This window comes from Podarcis pityusensis (genome assembly GCF_964106645.2).
Source record: "Podarcis pityusensis genome assembly, chromosome: 8".
In the NCBI taxonomy this organism is placed as follows: Eukaryota; Metazoa; Chordata; class Lepidosauria; order Squamata; family Lacertidae; genus Podarcis; species Podarcis pityusensis.
The window spans coordinates 16,933,671-16,947,137 of NC_138033.1; the positions used below are offsets into that span (position 1 = coordinate 16,933,671).

Below are 13,467 nucleotides of genomic sequence, written 5' to 3' on the forward strand. Positions count from 1 at the left end.
TTGTTTCAAATAGCCCCTGTCTCCTGGAAAACAATCTCATTAAGCTAATTGGCTTCATTAAGACAGAGCTGAAACAGTGGAGGTAACTGAATATAATGTGGCATGCAAATATGCTCCCTTAAAATGGTTGCATGGCCACGGTTCCCGCTTTATTTTCTATCTCTACCAGTGAATCAGCAAAAGCTTTCGGATAATTTCATAGGGAATCCTAAGATATGGTTAGCAGACATCCCCGTTTCCCGGAGACAGTCCCTGGATTTACAAAATCCGTCCCCGGAATGTACTTGGATTTCATTTCATGTCCCTGGATTTATATTTTAAGCGTTGTAGATTTATTAGTAGGGAATGAATGTTGTGTGGTTGGTTCAATGGCACAAGACATATGGGGACTTCCGGCGAGGCAAAATGGTGGGCGCCATGGCAGTGAGCAGCTCCTGAAGCCAGCCAGAGCCAACTGCACCACCAGGCTGGCTCCGGGCTGTTGAGACTGCCACTGCCAAGGGGAAACCAGGTATGCCCAGCATGTCAACTGGGGGAACTGCTGGCACACACACACCCGCAACCCAAATTGAGCCGGGAGCGAGAGCGCCCAGCCACCCAGCCAACTGCCCAGCGGCGCTCCAGGGCCAGGAAAACCCTGGAGCTGACGGAGGGAGAAGGAGGAGAGGAGAAGGAGAAGGAAGAGAGAAAAAGTTAAAAATAGTTAAAAATAAAGTTAAAAATAACTTTTTTTTCTCTTTTCAAAAAAAAAGTGTCCCCAGATTCTTTGAAAAAAATCTGGTAACCTTATCCTAAGAGAACTTGAATCATTTCAGGTATGCTTCAAACGGTGCTGGATTATCCAATAAACAGATTAAACACACACTCAGGGCACCAGCAAAATAAGGGCAACCCCATTTTGGGGGGGGAAGAATTTGACATTTGTTATTTCGGAAGAAATAGTCATCATTTTCTGATGTTGATGATTAAGAACTGCACATCAGAACACTCTTTTCCTCACCCGGGGGAAAAAACTCCTCAGAGAGCAACCATGTGGCCAACTTGATTCACTTTCCGTACTCTATATGGAATCAGACATGTTTTGTCAAGTGACTTCGATGAACTTATCCGGAATTTGGAAATCAGAAAACTGAGGGGAAAGAAGTTATTTTAATTGTAGCATACATGTAAATTCTGTGTCATTTCAAATAAAGCTTTTTTATTTTAGTGTTTAGTTTTTATTTTGGATTACCTATCTGCAGGGAGCACTATAATCTCTTCAGTGCTGAGAAGCTCTCAAGGTCTTAATCCAGCTCTGGCTTCAAAATGCAGTGTCTCGGGAATGTTTAAACCGTTCCTCATCTCCAGTTGCACAGCAAAGCAGCCCAGCCCTAAGACAGCTTGTTTATGTCTTACTTTAACCATCATATTAAACTAAATACAGGCCTTTGGAAGCAATAAATCCTGCATGCTACATGCTGGAGGTAGCCATTTCGATGGGCTATAAACACAGCCGCACAGTATCACAAACAATCTTTATTTACATTCCTACCTACTCTTCGACGATAGATGGCAGAAAACCTCAGCACCGTTTGCGTGATCCAGCAAGACTCTTTTTATGCGTTAACTTTTGGGTTTTTTTAAAGCAAGGGAGATCTGGTCAGAGAAAAGACCGTAACTCAGTGGCAAAGCATCTGCTTACATGGAGAAGAGCCCAGGGTTTTTTTAATGTTTTTATTAGCAATTTCAACATAACAACATATCAAAACATATCATATTCATTATTTTTTCCCCTTTCCCCCACCCCCTCAAACCCTCCTTCCCCCCGCCCAAAGACTTCCCTCAGCTCCTCTCTCTGATTTCTCAACCCATATTATTCTCTGCATGTTATAAAATTACAGTGGTACCTCGAGTTACATACGCTTCAGGTTACACACTCCGCTAACCCAGAAATAGTGCTTCAGGTTAAGAACCTTGTTTCAGGATAAGAACAGAAATCAGGCTCCGCAGCGCGGCAGCAGCAGGAGGCCCCATTAGCTAAAGTGGTGCTTCAGGTTAAGAACAGTTTCAGGTTAAGAACAGACCTCCGGAACAAATTAAGTACTTAACCTGAGGTACCACTGTATACAATGTGGCGTAGTGGTTAAGAGCGGTAGTCTCGTAATCTGGGGAACCGGGTTCGTGTCTCCGCTCCTCCACATGCAGCTGCTGGGTGACCCTGGGCTAGTCACACTTCTTTGAAGTCTCTCAGCCCCACTCACCTCACAGAGTGTTTGTTGTGGGGGAGGAAGGGAAAGGAGAATGTTAGCCGCTTTGAGACTCCTTAAAGGGAGTGAAAGGCGGGATATCAAATCCAAACTCTCCTTCTTCTTCTTCTTCTTCTTCTTCTTCTTCTTCTTCTTCTTCTTCTTCTTCTACAAATCCTCACATTATCTGTCTACCATGTTATCAATCAATAAATAAGTGTATGTTTATTCAAAACCTGCCAAGGAGTCCAATTCATTTTGTTGTCTTTTTAACTAATTTGTGAAAAGTTCCCATTCTTCTTTAAAGTCACAGTTGTCCTTATCTGGCAGTTTGTATGTCAGTTTGACCAGTTCTGCATAGTTCATCAATTTCTCTTGCCACTGTTCTTTTGTTGGGGTTTCCTCATTCTTCCATCCTTGTGCTATCAAGACTCTTGCCGCTGTTGTTGCATACATAAATAAATTCTTTGTTTCAGAAGAGCCCAGGTTTAATCCACAGCATCTTCAGGTAATCCTGGGACAGAACCCTGCCTGAAACCTTAGAGAGTCACTGCCAATCAGTGTAGACAATACTAAGCTAGATGGATCAATGGTCATACTTGGAGTAAGTCATCTACTGCCACCTAGTGAGGGTCTCACTGTATTCTGCCCTACCAGTTCCATTGGACAGCAGCCACCAATGGATGTATGGGGGGGGGGGGCTTTTCACAGGACTTTTCTCTTGATCCTGTAGCCCGAGCCCTCCATGTTCAATCCAAAAGTCACGAGATAAAGGGGGAAGTGCAACTAGGAACGGACTGCTGGTTAATGACCCTGAATATAATGTCACCGAATTTGTGGAAAACAAGTTTCATTATAGCTATGATAAGAAGTCTCCTGTTGCATCACAGCTATTGCATCAGACAGCTGTCCAGCACAAGGCTTTCTTCCCAGAAGTGTTGCTCAGAAGCTTCTGGAACAGAGAAGGGGAATTTTTGTCCCTTGGCTTGTTGTTGGACTCTGACTCTCCTCATCTCTGATAAGAGGTGGAATTCAACACCACCTGGAGGACCACCAGAGATTTCCCAACCCTTCTTCTAGAAGGTGACAAGCAGGGCATAAAGACAAATCCCATCCCTCACTGTCGCCCCCACTGCAATTGGTCTTCTAAGATATTGTGCCCCTAAGCATGGAGGTTCCTTGTTGCCATTGCTGCTAATTTATGTCTTCATGCATTGATTTATAATTGCTTTGCCCAGTTCTTCAGCCAAAAACGGCTCCCAGAGCAGCTCACAGATAAATTTCATAAAAGCCAAACAAAGCAATCTCAGCCCTCAGGCTTACGATCTAAAAGGCACAAAAGGAAAAGCAATGGGGAGGGAGGAGGGAAACTCAGCATTAGTTCTCGAAAGCTCTCCAGGTGTCCTTTTATTTATATACTGCAATCTCTGGGTGGTTCATGACAACAAAACGTAAAGCAATACCTGGCTAGTCAGGAAAAAAAGAAAAAAGCTTCAAGCAGCCACATAGACCTGTCAACATAAAATAACAAAAGTATCCAAGGTAAAACTGAAATCAAAAGTGAGAATGCCTGAAACTTTGCTGGAAGAAGGTCCCACAGCATAGGGCCAGCAGCCCCAAATCTCCGACTTCTGGTTTAACAATCAATCCCTTTCACGGGGGAAACAGAGCTGTCCCAAGACATTTTGGCACCTGAGGCAAACTGCAAAAACGGGAGGAAGGGGGAATGAAGATCTGCACCAGGAACAAGGGAGGGAATCAAATCAACAATGAGAAGGGTTGGGGTGAAGGAACAAAGGGCTGGGAGGATCCCAGCAGGAGCTCCTATTTGCCAAGAGGCTGATGTGGAGGCAACATTGGGGAGGGACTGCTGAGGAGGCAGCAAGTCCAGGCCGACCCTGTCAGGGGGAATTGTAGGAGCCGAGTCCCTTTGCCCCCCCCCAAAAAAAATATATTTCAGGGGGCCACCCCCTCCCAAAGTTGAAGGGAATTCCCATTCAAATGGTGGGTGGGTGCCATATTTTATTCAAGTTGGCATCCCTGCTGGGAATTGTAGCTGTGGGAGGGGAGAATCAGTCTCCAAAGAACTCTCAATGCCCTTAATAAACTGGGGGGGGGGGGGCTTTGGGAGAAACCAATGCCTGTTTAAAGTGGTAAAATAGTGCTTTACGTGTACAGTGTGACCATGACCCAAGTTTCTCATTTCTCCAAACTTAAGTTCAGTTCTCCATATTTCTGCAGCAATTAGTAGTTTCTTTTTTCCAAAACCTGTGTGTGTGTGTGTGTGTGTGTGTGTGTGTGTGAAATCGAGAAAGAGATAGCCACACCGGCAGCATATTTCTTCTTTCTCGTATCCAAAAATGCTCTGCCCTCACCGGTCCTGGAAGGATCCTTTTAAAAAGTCCCATATGCTCAGAGACTTTGCGCCTGTTCATTGGGGGATATAGGAAGCCCAGAGCACTTGTTCTTTAGGTGTCCCTTTTATGAAGAGGCACGTAGTGAGACCATTGATCCCCTGCTGGTGAGGCTCACTGACCTCCTGGAAAAGCAAAAATTAGACCTTTTCCTGTTAGGCAAAGATCATAAGATGACCCGGATGGTCGCCAGATTCTGTGTACAGATCTGCAGGTGCAGACCATCCCCTGACTCAAACTAGTTCGTTAAGAAAATCCCCAAACTCGGTTCCGTGGGTGACTCTGGGTCATCTCTCTGCAGTAGCTTATCTTAAAGTTTTAAGCTTATCACATTTATAAATTTTAAATTTATTGTTGTACATTCTTTTAAATATTTGTTTTCCTTCTGGGATTGTACCCCCAAGTGTGTTTTATAAGCTGGTCTCCGACCGTAATAAATTTTCTACCTACCTACCTATCTATCTATCTATCTGTATATATACCAGCATTTCAGTGTTAATTTCTCTCAATAAACACATTTTGACTAATGTACATATTTCTGCAAGCAATTTCCCCCAACGTATAATGCAGTTTTGTATATCATTTTCACTGAAACATGCGTTTTTAGGCACCTCTCACCCTAATATATGGATATTGTTTGGTTGGAGAAATGCTTTGCAAAATCTGGAGAAGTGTATATTGGTTTGAGAAGTACAGTTTAGGTAGTTCTGCATTAAAATGCAGAGAAAAACTAATTTATCCTCCATTCCTAGGGAAGGATAAGGGGATATCAAATGCTCCCTGGCGTTTCTACATTTGGTATCAATCGGCTGGGGTTATTCATTATCTAATTCCTCATTCCAAACACCCACACATTTTGCAGGGTGGGAGGGAGGACCACGGTGCCCAGTTGTTTTGTCCAAGGGCAGAGCATTGCACACAGCTCCCCTAAAGCAAGAGAGCCAAGCAGATCAGCCTAGGTTATAGAGCAAGGACTCTTCTGAAAGAATATTCAGAGCAGTGGGTCTGGTACCACGACAGGAGGAGGGGAAAGGGGAAGGGAAAGGGCTGGAGGTGCAACCGACCGAGGAGAGACGGGGACTGCAGGTCACGCAGCAGACAACCCAAGAAGCAGGGATACCGAGAGAAAGGGAAGAGAGACTTCTCTAGCAGAACAGCAAGCCAGTGGAGAAAGGAGAGCCAGACCTGCACCATGAGTGACATCAAATATGAGAGGATGAACGAAAATGCTCTACACATGGATAATCCACCCCCCTACTCTGCAAAGAACGAGGAGCCTGGTCCTTCTGCTGGGATGGCACCCACCACGGGCAGCAGAGGAACTCCCGCTATGCCACACCAGTACACCCCTTACTATGGTCCAGCCAGCATAGCACAAACTTCGCAAACCATCGTCATCAGTTCCGTGCAGCCCAGCCGTGAACCGGATTACATGGCGTACTCCATCTTCACCATGCTCTGCTGTTGCCTCCCCTTGGGTGTTGCTGCCCTTACATACTCGATTCAGGTGAGTGGGAGCTGAGTGAGTGTTTGAGAGAGGACTGGGGGGACCTTAAAGGGCAGGGACAGCTGCCTGTGCTGACATCTAAGGCCCCATCTGCACCAGACACTTAAAACAGTATCATACCACTTTAAACAGTCGTGGCTTCCCCCTCCCCCAAAGAATCCTGGGGACTGTAACTTCTTAAGGGTGCTATTTTTCTAGAAAAAGAGGCGCTGGAACTCACCACGAATGTCTCCCTTGTTCTCTTATGAAGGAAATGGCACCCACCTGAGAGGTGCCAGAATTCGGTTCTGGTGAGATCCAGCTGGGGGGGGGAGGAAACCCTGGTGCTGAGAGTTGTTAAGAGTCCCCTAGTTAGAGCTAAAACAGGGCCTTAGCTACAGGGGAGCCATCCAGGTATTTTGCCCTGTATGAACCCTCGAGGGGAAAGCCCCCGCTCAGTTTTCCTCTGAGACAATCTAGGCTACTCAGAGGGAAACTGGGTGGGGGCTTCCCCCTTGAGGGTTCACACAGGGCAAAATACCCAGCTAGCCCCCCTGTGGCTAACGGCTCTGAGACAATCTAGGCCAGGCATAGGCAAACTCAGCCCTCCAGATGTTTTGGGACTACAATTCCCATCATCCCTGACCACTGGTCCTGTTAGCTAGGGATGATAGGAGTTGTAGTCCCAAAACATCTGGAGGGCCAAGTTTGCCTATGCCTGATCTAGGCTGAGGACACCGTACCATCACCTGTGTTGAAGCAAAATGCTGTTGCCAGTATAGCTGGATTCCATACACTGAAATACGACGGTGCCGCCTGGCCCACAGGCAGCAAAATGTCTAGGCCTAGCCCTGGTAGCTGAGACAATATGTTGCACCAAAACAAAGAGAGAAGCTCGTGGAAGCTTAAAGGCAAGCCCATTTATGGTGGCAACTGTTTTTATGGAACAGAGCCCCCCTCTGTGTTTTATCTGAGCTGTGGCATGCCACCCATGAATCCATAACAGCCTAAGAAAAGCCTGCTGGGTCAGGCCAGTGGCCCTTCTAGTCCAGAATCCTGTTCTCACTGTGGCCAACCAGATGCGCACTAGAAGCTTGCAAGCAGGACAAGAGCACAGCAGCCCTCTCCCCAGTTGGAATTTCCAGCAACAATTAGTGACTATGGCTGGTTATTGTGGCTAGTAGCCACTATTAAGTCTTAACTACCTTAAAATCCTCTTTTAAAGCCATCCAAGCCATCACTAGGGACGCGGGTGGCGCTAGGGACGCGGGTGGCGCTGTGGGTAAAACCTCAGTGCCTAGGACTTGCCGATCGCATGGTCGGCGGTTCGAATCCCCGCGGCGGGGTGAGCTCCCGTCGTTCGGTCCCAGCTCCTGCCCACCTAGCAGTTTGAAAGCACCCCTAAGTGCAAGTAGATAAATAGGTACTGCTTTATAGCGGGAAGGTAAACGGCGTTTCCATGCGCTGCGCTGGTGCTGGCTCACCAGAGCAGCTTCGTCACGCTGGCCACGTGGCCCGGAAGTGTCTTCGGACAGCGCTGGCTCCCGGCCTCTTAAGCGAGATGAGCATGAAACCCCAGAGTCGGTCACGACTGGCCCGTACGGGCAGGGGTACCTTTACCTTTACCTAAGCCATCACTCCCTCTTGAGGGAGTGAATTCCATAGCTGGAACTATTTGCTGTGTGCAGCACTGTTCTGAATGTTTCTTTTGTCTGGGTTTTGCTGATACGGTAAGTTACTGCATCTGGGAGTGCGGATAAATCAGAAAACATTGCATGTTGACAAGAGGCAATGTTTACCATGACAGTACTGCATATTACCACTGAACCAGATGATCATCTGGAACCTCCTGTCAAGCAGCAAGGAGAATCGAACCTCCGCCTTGTATCTTTGGTTCGGGAGATGGTTCTTCACTTGCCATGATGTTACAGTGGTCAGTTATGCCCCTGCAGACTAGGGCAAGTTACCACTTTGTACATGGGTTTCGCACTATGCCACACACATTCGCACTATGCCACACACATTCGGGAAGAGATAAGGGGTCAGTGTGCTCCTCCCCTGATCCAGTTTGTTCTCTTTCTCCCCAGACCCAAAACGCCAACCAAAATGGAAACTACATAAGCGCTCGACGAAACTCCAGGGTGGCACTCATATTGGCTCACACGGCACTCGGAGTGGGTCTTGGGTGCCTGATTATATACATCATCTTCTGGATGAATATTTCTCACCAGATAATCGAAGTGCCAACCATCAGCCCCTGAGGATACACAACGTTCATATGCTAAAAGTCATTCCCTGCCCAAGATGCCCAAGTCTGAGAAGTCCTCCTAAATTGACGTCATGCTCTTTGAATCGTTCTGTAAAGTGGTATGTTCTGAGCTGACTCCCATACCCTTGTTCTAACTAGGGATAGATTTACAATGTCAAGCGATGAACATCATGTGTGAGCCAGCTCTGTGATACCCAAAGATCTCAAACTCCTTCCAAGAGTATCTCTCCCCTCTCTCATTCTCCCACCCAGAGTTATTTCGATTTCGAGAGTCTTCTGGTCTTGTCCTGTTCCTCTTCACTGCTGACCATTCTTCCAACATTTCACAGATAAGAATTGGGACATGCATGTAACACAACAGTTGTCAGGGCACACATTTCTACCCAAGCCCTATCCTTGACACCCATCCCATTCTCCATCGTCCTACTTCTTTGGCCTTATTCATAAAAAATTTCGGAGACACCGTTGATGGAATCTTATAAATGCCATCTCCAACTCCTCGAAAGATTCCATCAACGGTGTCTCCGAAAAATTGTACACATCACTTGGGAAGACAGACGAACTAATATCAGTGTACTGGAAGAAGCAAAGATCACCAGTGTTGAAGCAATGATTCTTCAACATCAACTTCGTTGGACTGGTCATGTTGTGTGGATGCCTGATGATCGTCTTCCAAAGCAACTACTCTATTCCAAACTTAAAAATGGAAAGCATAATGCTGGTGGTCAACAAAAGAGGTTTAAGGACTGTCTCAAGGCAAATCTTTAAAAATGTAGTATGAACACCGACAACTGGGAAACACTGGCCTGCAAGCGCTCCAGTTGGGGAACAGCCTTTACCAAAGGCTTTGAAGACACTTGAACTCAGAATGCAAGGGAGAAATGTGCTAAGAGGAAGGCACACTTGGCAAATCCACACCGTGATCAGCTCCCACCCAGAAACCAATGTCCCCACTGTGGAAGGACGTGTGGATCCAGAATTGGCCTGCGCAGTCACCTACGGACTGATTGTTAAAACCGTGTTTATGTAAGACAATCTTATTCGACTACGAGTGATCGCCAAAGAAGAAGAAGAAGAAAAAGAAGAAGATCCTGTGATAACATCCCATATGTTTTTAATGCAAAGAAGGCACTTGTGAGATGCTTAGAGAGCTATCTGAGGCAAAATAAATAAAATATACAATGAGATCACCATGATTCTGTGTTGTGCGATGTTTTCACAAAACTGCTATTGGTTCCACATAGAGAAAGGACAGTGGGATAAATGTTCATTATCTGTCACATGCAGCTCTTTCTCCATTCTGCTGCAGTTCACCTTCTGCCCCAAAGTGTGTTATTCTAGGGTTGTTATATTTTGAAGAGCAAAAAAGAGGACAGCCTGAGCCGGGAAAAGAGGTGTGTGGGTGCACCTCTTTCCTCAGCTTGGACTGTCAGCAGCCATGGCATGCAGAGTGTCCATGTGCCTCTTTCACCGGCTCGGGCTGAAGTGGCAATAGCATGCAAGAGCAGCCTGAGCCCAAGCCACTGCCAAAAACAAAAAAAAAATCCCGGACATTTCCTTTAAAATGTACAAATCCACCCTGATGGGCATGTTGACCCCCAAAAGAGGACATGTCTGTGTTTTCCCAGACGTATGGCAGCCCTAGTTATTCGTCTTACTGTCCACTGTGGTGAAATTACATAAATTACTTACATTATGTTGTCATTAAGTCATTCCACCCCATTCATTTTGACGCAAAGAAAACACAACACAAATGGGGGGTGGGGAGAGGGGACGTAATTTGTAGATTGAAAGCAGCAACAACAGGGAACACTGACTTAACCTGCTAGAGGGGTTTCCATTACAGATATGGGGGCGAATGAGCCAACATTGTCCATTTCCGCTCTCGTTTCTGTTTTCATCAGAATTCCCTGACATGCCTAATCATGACACCTTCATGGCAGATTCACTGACTTCAGCTGTGAAGGCAGAACAAAGCCATCATGCCTAACAGCCTTTGATAGCCCTCTCCTCCATGAAACTGTCTAATCCTCTTCTTTAAAGCCATCTAAGTTTGTGGCCATCCCAAGTTCCATAGCTGGACTAAGCACTGCATGAAGTACATTCTGTTATTTCTCCTTAATGAGCCAACTTTCAGCTTTATTGGAGATCCATGAGTTCTAGTGTAATGAGAGAGGGAGAAACCTCCAAACTTCAGCGGCTGTCCTTCAATCTAGACTGTCCTTATTCCGGGGGGGGGAGGGTCCAACAATCACATGGCAGCAGTTTTGATGCTCTTCTGCAATTAACCCACTTCCCCCAATAATCAGACTTTTTGCAATACAGGAAGAAATGAGGCAATGCACTGCAACGTCACCTAACCTTTCGCCATACAAATAAAAGCATGCACCATATAAATGTTCCATTAGCAGCTGATGACATCAACGTTCCCCTGCAATTGTTGTGCAAATATATCAGGGTGAATGGTGCAATAAACAGGTCATCTAGAAGCAGCAGTGGTCAAGGGTCACAGGAGGTCAAATACCCAAAATACCCATTATGTCCTGCTGCAGGAAAGTCCCAGCACAGTCTCTGTCTCCAGTGTCGCAGAGCCTCCCGAACAGCATGGGAGGGGTTTGGGGATTTTTTAAGCACCAAAAAGAGCTCTTTTCACCATTTGTGTTGATTATAACCCATCAGAATGGAAAGAGGTGAGTTAGGAGCGGCTCCTAGGGTCACTCTGGAGAAGGTGTGTGGGAAGAAACATTTAAGGGACACTGGAAATACAAGGTGCTTTCACTTCAAGAGAACAGTGTGCAAGTTTTGTTCCATGCAGTGGGGCTTCAAGGAAGAGACAACTTAAGTGGCTCTGAAAGAAGATATTGGAACATTCCAAATCATCTGCCCATGCACACACACACAGGAAATAGGACCCCTAACTGAAAGGCAACACGTGGAGATCTGCATTGATCATGGCAATGCAACCCTAATTATTATTATTACGAACTTGCCACTACTCTTCTGCTAGGAATCAACCTTTAGCTCTATCTAAAAAGGCAATCTGGCCTTCATTTTCTGAAACCTAGGCAATAATAATAATAATTTATTTATACCCTGCCTATCTGGCTGGGTTTCGCCAGTCACTCTGGGCAGCTTCCAACAAAATATTAAAATACAATAGTCCATCAAACATTAAAAGCTTCCCTAAACAGGGCTGCCTTCACATGTCTTCTAAAAGTCTGGTAGTTGTTTTTCTCTTTGACATCTGGTGGGAGGGCGTTCCACAGGGCAGGTGCCACTACCGAGAAGGCCCTCTGCCTGGTTCCCTGTAACTTGGCTTCTCACAGGGCACTGGATGGGGATGGAGACGCTCCTTCCATTCAGAGCAGGAATAATGGGGGGGGCAGGGAGGGAGAGGTCTCTCACTTTCATGCATTTCTTAGCCATTCAGACCACCCAACAAAAGCAATCCTATGGGTGGTTTTACCTTCACTCTGGATTAAATGGTGCTGGGGTGGGGAAAAGAGAGATCAGCTTTCAAAACGTTGCAAAAAGTGAGGAGGGACAGTTGGAGGGATGAGTGAGCCGCTTGCACGGCTGTGATCTGAATTAAGATCGTGCAACACGCCAATCTCCCTGGGGCTGTCTTGGGAGCGAGGTGGTGAGTGCACTGCCTGCTGTGCGCGTGCTTGTGCGTTCTTGTTGTTGTTGTTGTTTAGTCATTTAGTCGTGTCCGACTCTTCGTGACCCCATGGACCAGAGCACGCCAGGCGTTCTTCTTACACGAATGTAAAGATGCGCAGTGCGCCCATTTCCACATGCGTTGCAAACCGATCTGTCTCCAGCTTCTGTGAGCCTCTCCTCCAGTTGGCTGCTCACCCTCCCTCTCCCCCCCCCAACATCCCCACCGCTCGCAAGTGTGGGGTGGTAGGAGAAAAGGCTAGGAAAGAGTGGAAGTTTTGGTGCCTTTCCCTGCTTTCTCCCTCCATCCCCCTCGCCCGCTCCTGCTGCGCTTTTGCGTCAAACGGTAAAGGCCAACGGGGCAGTCATTTATGCAACTAACCCAGTTCTCCTTCGCAACCCTAAATGCCCACTCTGTTTCTCCCCATCCTCGCCCTGCCTTCCCCAGCTTCTCTTCCTGGGCTCCAGCGACAGGAAGCCACGGGGCCACACAAGCCCCGCACCCAATGCTTCCTCTCTCTCTCTTGCTCACACACCCCGACGTGGCGCCAGCAGGAGCTGGTCACACAGCAGCGGGTGCCGTCCGTTCAGACTCCGGCTCTGCAAAAACGACGCGTAAAAGGAAGGGCGGTGGCGGACACAGGTAACATGGGGGCCCTGTGCGACGCCAACACTGGACTTCGCCACCCCCCAAAGGCCTTTCCAAACTTTAGGAAGGAGGCGCAAGCTTCTGACAGGGTCCTAAAGTCTCCCTTACCCGGATTTCAAAAGGCTCCCCCCTGGCTCAGCGCCCAGTTCGTGTCGCACAGCCCTAAACCCGTTCTTACTAAAGGTTTATCCACACTCCGGAAAACTGGTTGTTTCAAGCTCAATCCGAGCAAACCGCAAAGCATGGAAAATCCGAACTGACCGCACGCTAAAGTATGGGTTTTTGCTGGGAAGGGGGGGAAACCACACTTCAATGTGAAGATTTGAAAAGAGCTAGGAAAAAGTTAAGTGCAGATAAGCCTGAGAGCAGGGGTCAGCAAACTTTTCCACTGTCCCTCAGACCTTGTGGGGGACCAGAGTATATTTGGGGGGGGGGGGGAATTCCTATGCCCCACAAATAACCCAGAGATGCATTTTAAATAAAAGGGCACATTCTACTCATGTAAAATCACGCTGATTCCAGGACTGTCCGCGGGCCAGATTTAGAAGGCGATTGGGCCAGATCCAGCCCCCGGGCCTTAGTTTGCCTACCCATGCCTAAGAGTGTGGGCTACAGGAGCAGCCGCCACGGCTACAGCCCCTCCAACAGTCCCAGTTCCAGCACCGGCTTTAGGGTGCTGCAGACAGCTTCCCTGTGCTGGGGATCCTTGCTTTGGTTTTTGTACCATATTGATCTGAGAATGTCTATGGTAGAAAATGAGATCT

The 13,467-nt window shown here is 47.1% G+C and overlaps 1 protein-coding gene across 1 annotated transcript; it reads left to right on the forward strand.

Annotated features, from left to right (window-relative positions):
* The first annotated feature begins 5,550 nt into the window (after window positions 1-5,550).
* PMIS2 (PMIS2 transmembrane protein) lies at window positions 5,551-9,590 on the forward strand. The gene is made up of 2 exons (XM_081018244.1): window positions 5,551-6,146; window positions 8,213-9,590. Exons 1-2 carry the CDS (start codon window positions 5,832-5,834, stop codon window positions 8,384-8,386), a joined length of 489 nt encoding a protein of 162 aa, XP_080874370.1. The 5' UTR covers window positions 5,551-5,831; the 3' UTR covers window positions 8,387-9,590.
* The last annotated feature ends 3,877 nt before the right edge of the window (window positions 9,591-13,467 follow it).

What these genes read in the sequence shown, in the direction of transcription:
- PMIS2 (XM_081018244.1), top strand. Translation starts at nt 5,832, where the DNA reads ATGAGTGACATCAAATATGAGAGGATGAACGAAAATGCTCTACACATG. An exon ending in CCCTTACATACTCGATTCAG is followed by an intron (nt 6,147 to 8,212) that starts GTGAGTGGGAGC and finishes CTTTCTCCCCAG; the next exon opens with ACCCAAAACGCCAACCAAAA.